The following is a 12431-nucleotide window of genomic DNA, read 5'->3' on the forward strand; positions in this document are numbered from 1 at the left end:
CGTATCCAAAAAGAGGAATCTGTAGTGGTTTGATACTCTTGTAGTGGTTTGATACTCTAAGATCAGTGGTACTATGATTTCTTACAATAATTAATGATCTCCCTCCATACAAGATAATTTTTATTTTATTAATCAATTCATCCAAATTACTCTAGCTCATTTTTATTTATATAAATTTCTTAATTTTTTTCTCTCTTTGTTTCACCTATTTTAACAGATGCATATTAATATATGAAAGGAGTCAAGGAGTATTAATTTCTCTTTCTCTTTTTTTTTTTTTTATAAATTCAGAAAAATAGTAGCGTCATGGTTTCGCATAGCCTTTAAAAATAGGAGTAGTTACATAGCATAACGCAGTGGTGGAGTAAATATTTCTATTACTATATTTATATCCCCTATTGCTTTTCATAATCTCTGTGCTACATTTGTTACTAACACACTCCAAATTCATTTGAATAAATAACACGATAATAAAACTTCCATAATACTCACCAGTTGAATCAACATCAACCAAAATAAAACCACATCATCTTTGAGAAATTGACAGCTATTACAATCATGTAGATAGAGTAAGACTAGAACTGCAACCAAAATGCGAAAATGAAGATTAGTAGTAAAACACGCTTACTCCAATCAACCATGGTTATTTGAAAAAGAGCAAAGGTAAAACTAAAAGCGCTAATAATGCAACACATAAACATTATACTCAACAACAGCATCCCCAGTTTTGAAGTCAAAGAAATGAGTCCTCGCCTGAGCGTACCCCCTCGCAAACCGGAAAACGCCGCTTCCGCCGACGACCGGCATCTCCCTCACGGCGTTGAACACCGCGTTCCGCCCCAGCACGCTGAGCGTGCTGCCGTTGAACTTACCCGCCACAAAGGCGAAATTCAGCGCCATGAGAAGCCCCACCTCGGTCAAATCGGCGGAGCCGTACAGCCCCTGAGCTCTCCCCACAATCTCGGACCTCGTGTAGTTGGGGCCGGAGGTGAGGGGGTCGTCTATCATCGCCACGAAGCCGAAGCTTGTGGCGGAGGAGTTGGTGGTGGCGGCCTGGGCGATGCGGACGGCCGTGGGGTGGCGGCCGCTGACGATGTCGTGGAAGTAGAAGTGGAGGTGGCTTAGTTTCTCTCTCCCCATTGCTCGTTTGCTGAGGTTTGTGGAGAATTGATGGGAGTCTGTGGGGTTGAGAAGGGATGAGAGGGTGAGGATGGTGAATGCGAGGATGGTGGTGGCTCCGGCCATGGCGGATTTGAGAGAGGGGAGATGTGTCTTTGAGAGTTATGGGAATGAGGGAATGAATAAGAAGTAAGACGAGGGATTGGTATCTCTATCTCCTTTATTTTGTACAGAGTTTAGGTGGTTAAGAAAAAAATCTCTTCAAGAATGCATAATAATTTAGTAATGTGGTTGTAGGCCCACATGCAAGTAATAAATACTCCATTTGGGCAAGCCACATTCATAAGTTTGTAAGTATAAAGTATAGTATACTCGCGTCCTATTTTAGGTTGGAGCATTTTTTATTTTGCACGGGTAGTGTTGTTTTATGTGTTGTAGTATTAACAAATTTTAAATATAATTGTATGGATTTGTGTTAAAATGACAACACCTCTTAAAGTGACGTCGTGACACCACATATAAAGCAATATTATAAACGCTACACATCATATAGATTGTTGTACAATAGCGGTGTTGGATATTGCTGGCCGAGAAAAATTGTTGTATAGTGTACAATATATTGCTGGCCGTCTTTTTTAGATTTTTTTTTCTACGTGACAGCTTATTATTCGTTTACGTGTACAAATGATTGATTATGAATGGTGGTATGGTGTTATTTTAATAGGTGGTGACACTCTAACACTCCCCTAATCATATTTATATCAACTTCGTATTATCTCCATAATTAAGTACGACAATTTCATGTCCTTACTAAGTCCACCTAACGAGTTAAATAAAATTAATTTGACACTAACATATCAATAGACACATATTGTAACAAATATAAATTGTACAACCAAATTAGCATATAATTTTCTCCGACTACAACAAACGAGGTGGAGTACCACTGACATACACACACATCCGGGATAAGATCCTCTGCAGTGTGGAGTAAACACAACACCGTGCTGTGCTAATAAAACGATGTCGCTTTACTTTTCATGCTGTTTTTTCTTTTGTTCCTTTTTACATTTCCTTTCTATATACAGTAATTTAATATACTAATAGTAACTAGAATTAATCAAATAGGCTGCATTCTTTTTTCTTCCTTTTTATATTTCTGTTTATTGATACTTCTCTTTATTATACTCCATATGTTTACAATATTTAAGTTTAATCAACCATTTTACAACATTTGTTTATAATAGAGAAATGCAAGCTTGCAAAATAACTTTTTTTTAATATATTGAAACACTAATCTGAAATTTAAATTTAATAAATTAATCATATAAAAGGAATTGGATCCCTTAATTCCATAATTGTTTTTTAGTTTTAAATTCAGATCAGTTTTTTGGTATATTAAAAAAAATAAAAATACTATTATCACTGACATGACGGAGCTATGGAGACCTTAAGATCACAGGTTCAAACCCACCACCCGCTAGGAGATTTTCGGCCTTAATCCGCAAATCCGATCGAATAGTATAAGTCGGATTCCGCTAAAGGCGGGTTCGATATACATGTGGTTAAACCTAAAAAAGCTACTCCATCCGTCCCATAATAGATGTCATACTTTCCTTTTTAATTTATTTTACAAAAGATGCCACATTTCCATTTTTGAAAAAAAGTTCTCTCACATGAATATGAAAATTATATTTTCTCTCTTTATTTAACATACAAAACAAAATCTTCTAAAATCTTGTATCGTCCCACAAGTTTGACATCTTTTGTCGGACGGAGGAGAGTACAATTTCGTAGGTATTGCTATTAAACTAACTTTTGTTTTTTTTGTTACAAGATATATTAAAACTAATTAAAACATATTAAAGAATCACTGATTAACTATTGGTAGTATAATATACTAATCTAACTTTTATTAATTCAAGTTACCGAAAATCGCTACAAATTAAAGTAAGTATTGTAGAGTGTATAAAAAGGAAATGTAAAAAGGAAAAAAAAATTGCACAGCAGGGTGCAGAGGATCCAATCCCCATCCTATATGCATGAGAATCAATAGTGGAAGACATACACATGATACTCCTCCACAACATATCCCCTTTTCACATCAAGCAAATGTGTCCTCGTCCTCGCATACCCCCTCGCAAACCGGAAAACACCGGTGCCGCCTATGACCGGCACCTCCCTCTCGGCCGACAGCACCGCGTCCCGGCCCACCACGGTCAGCGTGCTGCCGCTGAACCTCCCCTCGGCGAACACGAAATTGAACACCACCAAATCCCCCTTGTCGCCCATATCGGACAACGCGTACATCCCCTGAGCTCGGCCCACCACCCTCGAGCTCAGGTTCGGCCCCACCGTCAGGCGATCGTCGACGACCAGCACCTCGCCAAACCTGTTGGGGTCGGAGCCCGTGGTGGCGGCCCGCGCCACCACCACGGACGTCGGTTTGCTGCCGCCGATGACGTCGTGGAAGTAGAAGTGGAGGTGAGTTAGTTCCTCTCTCTTGATCATCCACGTCGCTCTCTTGGAGAGTTTTGTAGCGAATTCTTGGGAGTTTAATGATGGGAGGGAAATGGCTAAGGAGAGGAGGAGGATGGTGAGAGAGAACGTTAATGGTGCTTTGGCCATGGCTGCAAATTAAATGTGTTGAGAAATGAGTTTATATTTTTGGTTTTAGTTGAGGTGAGATTTGAATTCTATACACCAAGACATGGAATTGTATTTTCAAAGTTGTTTGAGGGTGCAACATTGTTTTATATTGTTTCCATATTTTTAATTTGTGTATGGTTTAACTTTCTATATAGAGGGAGACAGACTATAGTGGAGGAGTGACGTGACGAATCTGCATTGGGACCCATACAGCAGTTTACCACTAGAGTCGGTTTGCTAGTGGACAATATATATTACTCCCTCCGTCCTCCCAAAGTATGAGACCAACTTTCCTTTTTGGTATGTCCCAACATATTAGACTCATTTCCTATTTTTGCAAAAAACATCTATTTTATTTTATTCTCCACCTACTTTTTTCTCTCTTATCTCTCCTACTTTTTTCCTCTCTCATACTTTACTCTCTCCACTTTAACTATTTAAATATCAATTCCTTAAATCATGTGCCCAAAAGAAGTGAGTCTAATACTCCGGGACGGAGGGAGTACTATATAGCAAGATAATGTTGTTATTGTTTTCAATTCTATTTCTGTTCTTCAAAAATAGATTCTTTTTTTTATTTCTCTCTTAAAAATAGACATTTTTTTATTTTAAAAAAATTTCTTTCTAATCTCTTTTAAATTTACAAATATTATATGTTACATATGCATTTTTATGAGGCTAAATGGAGCTGGATGATGCTTATATATGGCTTCTAATTTTAATTATTCATTTGATATCGTATGAGTTTGTAATCTAATAAACTTTTCTTCAAGTTGAGACCACATTTTTAACTTGAGTCTTCCTGGATCCAACTCAAACATAACCCAATATGTAAAGGAATAAGGATATATCTACTCGATCCGAATATGAATTGGACATGAACAATTGTTTCAGTTTGAACACAACGAGAATATGAATATGATATGCTATACTTTTTGTGGACCAACGAATTAAGTCCCAAACTTACACAAAAGATAAGGCCACAAAAATCAAAAAATCATTGATGCATCAATTGTAATATTTACACATCAATTTCGATTTCAAATGGAGTATAAAGGAATCATCATCAATTTCTTGAAAAATACACTTCAATTTTCTTGTGAAGGTGGGTTAGATTCTCTCTCCCCATCTCTGTTTTGGATAATTTAATTTGTATAGAATTAGTTTGTCGGGAGGGAAATGACTAATGAGAGGAGGAGGCTTAGTGAGAGCGTTATTGGTGCTTAATTTGGCCATGGCTTGATGCGGAAAACGTTATATTTTTAAACTATATACTACTACTACTATCTTGTTTTACAAGGATTTGGTATACTCGAACAGACATGAATATTGTGTTACAATTTAAGTTGGCTGAGTGGTGTAAAAGAGGAATGAGATTGCAGTGTAAAAGTTGGATATCGTGGCCAGTCTTAATTTTTTTTTCTACATATAAGGATACACCCTTTAGAATAAAAATTTGGTTAATTAACACGAGAGGATCAGAATTATAAAAGTAAGTATAAATGACATGTTAAATGTATATCGACATCCAAAAAGAAATACACTATTAATACAGTTAAAATACAAAATTACATAATAAAAAACAAACCCTAATTTATTTACTCGAATTACGTTGGAATTCACCATATTAATCTTTATTCCGTGTCAATCCATTGCATGTTGCATAAGTTTGTGGCCACAACATAATTTGAGGCGTCAGTTGTAGTTGACGAGTCGATTGTAATTCCTCAAATTAACGTAAACCGTGCTAAAAGTGTAACGCCTGAAACAATCAAAATTAAGAATGTCGTGAATTAAAAAAATTAATGATTTATATTTAAAAAATCAGAAAATTATGAAAATTTATATAGTATGGGAGATATTGGTCTAAAGGAGTGCGTTATATTCTAATCTTTTAAATTAAATTTAAGTACGTGGTTTAATTTAACTAAAATATTTGATTGCCTTAAGATTATTAAATTATAAACTAATTATACCCCGTATTAATTAATTGGGTTATTGGGTGGAGTCCAAAAGTGGACCCTATTAAAAAAAACTTGATATATATCTCCTTATTATTTATTAAAAAAGGGGTTGCAAACTAAATCGGTTCATTTCTCGAAATACAATCTTGCAATTTGAATATCTCGTAATTTTATATTTTAAATTCACGGTTTTCATTTCTCGGCCTCTTCACCTCCTCTCTCACGCCACATTCCGCCACCCTCTCTTGAGTAATTTGGGATTTGAGAAAGGAGAGTACGAAGAATATATGAATTGAGAATATGAAAATGTTTTTGATGATATGGATGCTAATAAATATTTCATGGACAAGGTATGATTTTAAAAAAAGTAATGTAACGTTACAACAACATTAGCAATAATATATTTCTCCCACTACTCCATAAAGAGATTATACATTGTATATATTTGTATATAATACTATCACGTATGTACACTGACAATAATATATTTCTCCCACTACTCCATAAAGAGATTATTCATTATATATATTCATATATAATAATATCACATATGTACACTCACAATAATATACTTCTCCAACTACTCCATAAAGAGATTATTCATTGTATATATTCATATAAAATACTATCACATATGTTATAAAATGTAATTAAATTTGAACTCTAAATATTTTAGAAACTCTAAATTATAATCTGGACCATTAAAAAATATCAACTAATAATAAAATAACATCAATAGAAAATGACAACACAGTATCAACGGCACGATGCTGTGTTGACATCAAAATCTTAAAATTTTACAATGTGTTCACAAGGGCATTGACACTATTTCGATGAGTTTAGAGTTTGTACACATGAAGATTAATAGTGAAACACATAAACATGATACTCCTCCACAGCATATCCCCTTTTCAAATCAAGCAAATGTGTCCTCGTCCGAGTGTACCCTCTCGCAAACCGGAAAACGCCGCTTCCGCCGACGATCGGCATCTCCCTCACGGCTGAGAGCACCGCGTTCCGCCCCACCACGGTCAACGTGCTCCCGTTGAACCTCCCCTCGGTGAAGAAGAAATTGAACACCATCAAGAGCCCCGCGTCGCCCATATCGGTTGACGCGTACATCCCCTGAGCTCGGCCCACCACCCTCGAGCTCAGGTTCGGCCCCACCGTCAGCCGATCATCGATGATCAGCGTTTCACCAAACTTGAAGGGGTAGGAGGCCGTGGTTGCGGCTTGCGCCACCACCACGGCCGTCGGGTGGCGGCCATAGAGGACGTCGTGGAAGTAGAAGTGGAGGCGAGTTAGCTGTTCTCTCCTCATCTCTCTCTTGGACAATTTAGTACTATAGAATTCTTGGGAGTTTGTTGGGAAGGAAATGGCCAGCAAGGAGAGGAGGAGGATTATGAGAGAGAACGTTTTTGCTTTGGCCATGGCTGCAGATGTGTTGTGAGAAATAGATGAGTTTGTTTTTTGTTTTAGTTGTGGCGTATGGGATCGGACGATCGGTGATATTTGTACTACATATATATACTGGACGAATATGAATATTGTGTATTTATAAGTTGGCTAAAAACAGGGTGAAAAAGGATATATACTGTATCACTGATAGCAAAATATGAAATATGAAGTTTAAGTAAAAAGGAAAAGATTGTTAGAGTGTTTTAAAGTATATGAAATATGAACAAATTATGACAAAAATGCTTGTTGGATGTTTTAAAGCGTAAGAAACAAATAAAGTAACATAGATAATGACACCAATGGATTTTATGCCCACTTATTTCAGGAGTTTAAGTAAAAACGAAAAGGTTAGCTCAGCGTTTTAAAGTAGAAATATAAACAAATTATGAGAAAATAGATTGATAATAGATGTTTTAAAACAGGAGAAAGAAAGAGAGAAAAGATACTCCCCCTTCCTGAAATTTTGTCACATTTTTCTATTTTCGTCCGTCCCACAAAATTTGTCACATTTCACTTTTTTATCATTTTTGATAGTAAGCCCAACATTCCACTAACTTATTGCCAATCATATTTTATTATAAAACTAATACTTTAAAAGTAGGACTCGTATACCGCCATCTTTTTCAACTCACTTTTCATTACATTGTTAAAACCCGTGTCCGATTATGTGATAAAATTTGGGGAACGGAGGGAGTAGTTAACTATATACTTTTTTCGTCTCACACGAATATGCACTCTTTTCTTTTTAGTCCGTCTAACAAGAATATACACTTTCTAATTTTGGAAAGTCTTTTCTCTCCATTAAGGTATGACCCATTCTCCACTAATAATATTTAATTACTTTTTCTCTCTATATCTCTCTTATTTTATCAATTTTATATTAAAATCCGTGTCGAACTCAAAGTGCATATTCTCTGGAAACGGGGGAAGTATAAATTAATTATTTCCTAAAATAGAAAGGATATCATTTTTTGTTGGGATAAATGAAAAAGAAAGTGAGTTATCTTTAGTACGACTGAGGGGTATCATTTTGTGATACGTCAAATATTGTCAATTGTACTAGAACAAAAACGCTACGATCAAATATATTTTCTCCAAGGACCACAAACAAGGAGTAGGAGGTATTTTTATTGTATTCACATTGAAAGCGTGGAACAATAATGAAGACAAATACATGAGGATGATTAGTGGAGCGCATACTCATCCATATAAATCCCCGTTTCCACATCACCAAAATATGTCCTAATGAGAACATACCCCTCCGCAAACTGGAAATCGCCGGTGCCGCCGATGATCCGCAACTCCCTCATAGTCGACAGCGGCGCGAACTGATAACGCCCAAACACGAGTAGTGTGCTGCGCCTTGAACTCCCCCGCGATGAAGACTAAATTGAACATAGATAAGGAGGCCAGCAGGTTGATGCGTACATCCCCTGAACTCGCGCCACCACCCCCGAGCTCAGGTTCGGGCCCGCCATCAGCCGAGCGTCTAACACCACCACCTCACCCAACCTGGTTAGGTAGGTGTTTGTGGTGGGGGCCTGCGCTACCATCAAGGCTGACGGCGCGTCGCCACGGAAGTTTTCGTATGAGAATAAGTGAAGCTGAGTTAGCCGCTCTGATCTCCGCCGCATCACTCTCTTGGACAATTTTGTAGACTATTCTTGGGGGCTTGTTGGGAGGGAAATGGCTAAGAAAAGGAGGACGACACTACTAGAATAATTTGTTCGATATTTCAGTGTAATTGGATTAACTTGATTGATCAGTATTGTTATAATGATACATCATTTAAGTATGGAGGTGCGGAGTGCACGCTTATTTGAATTCATTATGATGTTAGGGCGAAGCCCCTAAACAGATGAACGGGGGTTCGGGGGCAGCGCCCCCGGGTAGCGGGTCCAAGGGGCAGAGCCCCTGGCAGCTTGGAAATTTTTTATTTCCAACGAAGTTGCTGTTTCAGAAATTCATCCGAAAATGTAATTTCTAAAAATCGAAGGACTAATTTGCAATTTCGGAAACCTTTTGAAAATCAGTTATTTTCAGTTAAATTCCCAACGGATGCACTGTTTCGTCAACAGCTGCATCGGTTCATCTTCTTCAAAATCCGATCAATTCTTCTGGTTCATCATCTTGAATACACATATGAATTTTCTGCATACTCTGAATTTTATCCGATCAAATAACTTTATTAGAACCACCGAAATTGATTTGATCTGAAAGTATTTATCACGACTTTCAAATATCCGTTTTTCTGTTCTATATATTAAATCTCCCTAACATAATTGTCTTTCACTACATTCAGTTTGCCACACTTCCGTGAAGATGCCAGCATAAATTCATTGTCTATACACTCATATGTTATGACACTGGTATCAAATACTAATGCTACATGTTCAAAAAATGCCATATCAAAGAAATGCCACGTTAATGCTACGTTAATTCTGTTATTTAAAAATCATAGCGTTGATTAATAAATGCATCAAAACTAATTATTAATGCTACGTTGATTAATAAATGCCATATCAAAGAAATGCCACGTTAATGCTACGTTAATTCTATTATTTAAAAATCATTATTCCCGTAAATGCATAAAATTTAATTTATTGTCAAAATGAAATGAGTAAAGGAATGTTTATATAAATGTTTCAATATAATACTCACAGTATTATTTTAATATACAATAGTATATTTGCAAATATCTGTAAAATAATAAAATAACTACTATAAATATATTTGAGTTTGTATAATCACAACGAAACATTTCTATCCATAAAATGTCAAATTTGATTAGTTTTTATATGATAATAAATATAATATATTTAAATTATCAACTGCATAGGTTATGGAGTATTTTATATAGAATGTTGTTACAATAAAAAAAAGCCTATTATACGTAACAGAAATAGATTTGTACATATTCTCAATAAAAAGTAATTAAATTTAATTAGTTAAAAATTAATCACAAACAACTACAGTACTCTATTTTATAAATAAATAAAAGTAATGATTAAATTTTTAACAGAATCACGGCACGTTCGTAAATTATGGAGTAGATATGAAATTAATTATTATACACGACATCAGTGTAAATCTAAATATGCACTTTACTCCTTTTAATGTAAGCCATTTCATTTTAATTGAATATTTGGCTTCACGGAAATTGTCAAAATTACATTAAAAACGCGAGTCAAAACAGAATCCCTAAATTAACAGAATCAGCTCTCTTCGTCAGTCGTCACCCCATCGTTCTTGTCTTGCTCTTCGTCACTCCATCGTTCTTGTCTTTCTCTCCCCTGCTGCTCTATCATTCTCCATATCCCCATTGAGTCGAAAGAATTCAATCTCGCTCTTCTTGTGCTCTATCTCGGCCGAAGGGTTGTCGTGCCGCCACGCCACTGTCGTGCTTTATCTTCTCTGTCTCAGGTGAACTCATCATCATCACCACCACCATCACCATCATCATCTCCCTTTCAATTTTATTTGAGCGCTTTTTATGTTTGATGTTTATAATTTAGGGCAAAATCAGAGCATGATATACTTTTGTGTATTGGATTTTGTTTTTGTTTTTGAATGCAATTCTTATAGTTAATGCACCATAATTTAACGGTTTGTTATCCTGTTTTTCTATGTGAAATTTATTTTGTATGAATTGTTTTGTTGGTTTTAGCTTAAGAAATATTGTGCTTTGTTTGTGTAAACGTCTAATTCAATATTGTTTTGATCATTGATATAATCATTTCCAAAATCAGCAGTGGCAAAATCATCATCTCCCCTTCTCAATTATTTTTGGTTTCGATAGCTTTTTTTATGAGAATTTCCATGATAATTAATTATTGTTTCTATCAATTTTTATTGCATAAGAGTTTCTCAATCCCAATCAACTTTGTATAATCAAATAAAGATAATGTGGTTGAATGGTTAATCAATGTACAATAAAGTTTGATTTTAATTCTGACATTTTTGTTTAGTTTGATTACTTGATATCGATTAGGAAGAATGAATATCTACCCTTATCTTTTAGAATTGATTTGTTAGTAGATTTATTTCATAAGTTTCAAAATTAAGTTGCACACCGTCAAATTTCTATTATGCTTAATGCTGATGATAATTTGGTTATTTTGGTGTTTTTGTTATAACATGCAGACAAGTGGAAGTGTTGTTGATTGAACACGGCTAATCTTAAAAATGTTTACATATTTTTGTTTGGTATTTTATTTTATAATCAATTATCTTATTTACTAAGTTGTCTATATTTAATTTATTAAACATATAGGCTTGGCAGAATTTATTGAAATAAAATGGATAGAAGTTGGAAGTCAAAATCAAGAGTAACAACGGAATACCAAAGTGGACTTCAATACTTTTTGGACTATGCTTTTCGCAACGCAAGCATGCATGATCAGATATTATGTCCATGCAAACGTTGCAGAATTCGTATAATGGTGAGTAGAGATGATGCATTTGAACATTTGACAGTAGATGGATTTATTCCTGGCTACAACCAATGGATAGCTCATGGAGAACTACCTAGTAGACTTTCATCTGGTGGTGAAAATCTACCTAATAGTTTGGGCGATGATGATATGCGGGGTTTAGTTCATGATGCATTTGGAGTTCCAAACGAAGATGGACATGCAGAAGAATATACATGAGGTGCTCAGATGGATGTAGATTATGCTAATGGGCAAGCAAAAGAATTTTATGAGTTGATTGACAGTTCACAACAACCATTGTATGAAGGATGTGATAAATTCTCAAAACTATCATTCATAATCCGTTTGCTGCACTTAAAGTGCATTGGGAGCTTGAATAATAAAGTATTTGATATGCTTTTAGACTTATTAAGAGAAGCTTTACCAGATGCCATGGATGGTCTACCAAAGTCCTACTATGAAGCCGAGAAACTGATGAAAGAACTAGGACTTGGCTATGAAAAAATTCATGCTTGTCCAAATGATTGCACTTTGTATTGTGGGGAAAATGAAAGACAAACTTCATGTGAAACATGTCATCAGCCAAGATGGCGTACTTCAGATAAGGATCCGACGGGTGAGAAAAGAAAGATTGCTCAAAAGGTATTATGGTATTTTCCGCTCAAGCCAAGGTTGCAGCGATTGTTCATGTCTACAAAGACGGCATCTGATGCACTTTTTATTTGCACTATAAATACCTGCAAGTATACAGAGTAGGTATAGTATAGCAAAAGGTTAGTACCGGGTATCGAACACGGGGAAGATGTAC

At 35.7% G+C, this 12431-nt stretch overlaps 3 protein-coding genes across 3 annotated transcripts; all 3 read right to left on the minus strand.

Annotated features, from left to right (window-relative positions):
* Positions 1-477: 477 nt before the first annotated feature.
* Positions 478-1341, minus strand: LOC125190233 (dirigent protein 22-like). Its single transcript, XM_048087479.1, has one exon. It carries the CDS (start codon positions 1243-1245, stop codon positions 679-681), a length of 567 nt encoding a protein of 188 aa, XP_047943436.1. The 5' UTR covers positions 1246-1341; the 3' UTR covers positions 478-678.
* A 1671-nt stretch (positions 1342-3012) lies between these two features.
* On the minus strand, positions 3013-3868 carry LOC125190726 (dirigent protein 21-like). The gene has a single exon (XM_048088103.1). It carries the CDS (start codon positions 3745-3747, stop codon positions 3169-3171), a length of 579 nt encoding a protein of 192 aa, XP_047944060.1. The 5' UTR covers positions 3748-3868; the 3' UTR covers positions 3013-3168.
* Positions 3869-6318: 2450 nt separating this feature from the next.
* LOC125191178 (dirigent protein 21-like) lies at positions 6319-7237 on the minus strand. The gene has a single exon (XM_048088674.1). The coding sequence runs from the start codon at positions 7161-7163 to the stop codon at positions 6594-6596; it is 570 nt and encodes a 189-aa protein (XP_047944631.1). The 5' UTR covers positions 7164-7237; the 3' UTR covers positions 6319-6593.
* Positions 7238-12431: the final 5194 nt, after the last annotated feature.

This window comes from Salvia hispanica, chromosome 5, assembly GCF_023119035.1.
Source record: "Salvia hispanica cultivar TCC Black 2014 chromosome 5, UniMelb_Shisp_WGS_1.0, whole genome shotgun sequence".
In the NCBI taxonomy this organism is placed as follows: domain Eukaryota; kingdom Viridiplantae; phylum Streptophyta; class Magnoliopsida; order Lamiales; family Lamiaceae; genus Salvia; species Salvia hispanica.